Consider the following 1,409-nt stretch of genomic DNA (forward strand, 5'->3'; position numbering starts at 1 on the left):
GGAGTTAGCGTGCGTCCGGACGCGCAGGGAGTGAATCCGGAGGCTCAGACCAAGCAGTGCTGGGGCACGGATCCACTTGGCTCCCGCCGCAGCGCCGGGACGGCGCCGTCCCTAACGCCCAGCCAGGTGGGGCGAGGATGCAGCGTAACCCGCAGTTTTCACTGTCCTTCCCAGAAAAGAGCTTCTCGGAGTCCTCTTGCTGGGAAGCGGCTCCTTGGCCATCGTTCCGGCTTCTGGATGCATGTCCGGCCAGGGCTGAGCGGTGGGCTAACGAGGGAAACGCTCATCTCCTCTTCTGGAGCCGTTGCTCCGTGTGCCGCCCGAAACTTGCCGCTGTTACCTGTGGGGCAATCCCAGACGGCCATGCGGGATCTGCAGGGCGAGGTTTGGCCTGGCCTTGCTGCCGCTCTCCGAGCCTCACGGTTTGTTGTCTTTAAAACCCCTGTTTTCGGATGCTCGTTGGAATTCGATGTTCCCTGCGGTGTAGGCGCGCTTTGTCTTTAAAACCCCTGTTTTTGGATGCTCGTTGGAATTCACTGTTCCCTGCGGTGTAGAGCGGGGCTGCGGCGGTGTGGCTCTACCCCCACCCCGAGCATGGCCGGTGCCTTGAGGCCGGAGTTGAGGGAAGACGCGCCGGGGTCCTGCTCCGGCTCCGCAGAGGGTGGCCGGAACGAGCTCGGGAGCCAGCAGCGCCTCTGTTTCTGCTCTGACATGGGAACTGTAGGCTGTTAACCAGTGGCAGCGTTCCGTGGGAGCCGTTGATTGGCGTCACTCCGGCATGTCGAGGCTGAGCCGGGGCCGCCTGGTCCGCAGAAAGCGGCCGTCCCGGGAGTTCTTGCGCAGCCCGATTCGGGTTTCCGCTGCGATGAACAGTCGGTGAGAAAGAAGTGGATTTTCCAGGAAATGCAACTGCAGATTTCTGTGAGAGGGCGTTCGGAAACCACGCGAAGATCCAGTTGCAGTGAGGCAAGTTGAGTGACATCATCTTCCTGGAATCCGTGGCCACTGGGGCTTTGGATTGTGGTAACACGGAGCGGTTCCTCGTAAGAGGCTCTGTGAGGTTCCCCCCGGCACGTGGTGCTGGCGGAGAGCGTCGGGCCGGCTCACGCCAAGGGGCCGCCTGTGGGTCGAGGGCCGAGGCCAGCTGCCCGGATTCTGTCCCCAGGGCTGGATGCCCTTGCTCGGTGATTGAATTTGGGAATTGGAGATGGGCAGGAAGCAGCCTGATCCCACGAGGGGGATGTGCTGGCCGGGGTGGTTCCTGCCAGGGTGGGGGCTGCAGGCCAGGCCCGGCGGGGGGCTGTGCCTTGGTCCTGTGCTCATGGATTCCTGGATCTCGTGGGGGTTGCTGGTGGTGCTGGGGTGTGGTTTTGTCCTGTGGACAGGCTCCTGCCATGGTTCTCTCAGAC

General features: G+C 62.8%; 1 protein-coding gene across 1 annotated transcript in view; it reads left to right on the forward strand.

Moving 5' to 3' along the window:
* The first annotated feature begins 778 nt into the window (after positions 1-778).
* PGS1 (phosphatidylglycerophosphate synthase 1) overlaps positions 779-1,409 on the forward strand; it is a 7,328-nt gene continuing 6,697 nt past the window's right edge. Inside the window, exon 1 of the mRNA XM_010151497.1 lies at positions 779-876. Coding sequence (XP_010149799.1) covers positions 779-876 — 98 coding nt within the window. The remainder of the gene's footprint in view (positions 877-1,409) is intronic.

This window comes from Eurypyga helias, unplaced genomic scaffold, assembly GCF_000690775.1.
Source record: "Eurypyga helias isolate BGI_N326 unplaced genomic scaffold, ASM69077v1 scaffold21905, whole genome shotgun sequence".
Taxonomy (NCBI): domain Eukaryota; kingdom Metazoa; phylum Chordata; class Aves; order Eurypygiformes; family Eurypygidae; genus Eurypyga; species Eurypyga helias.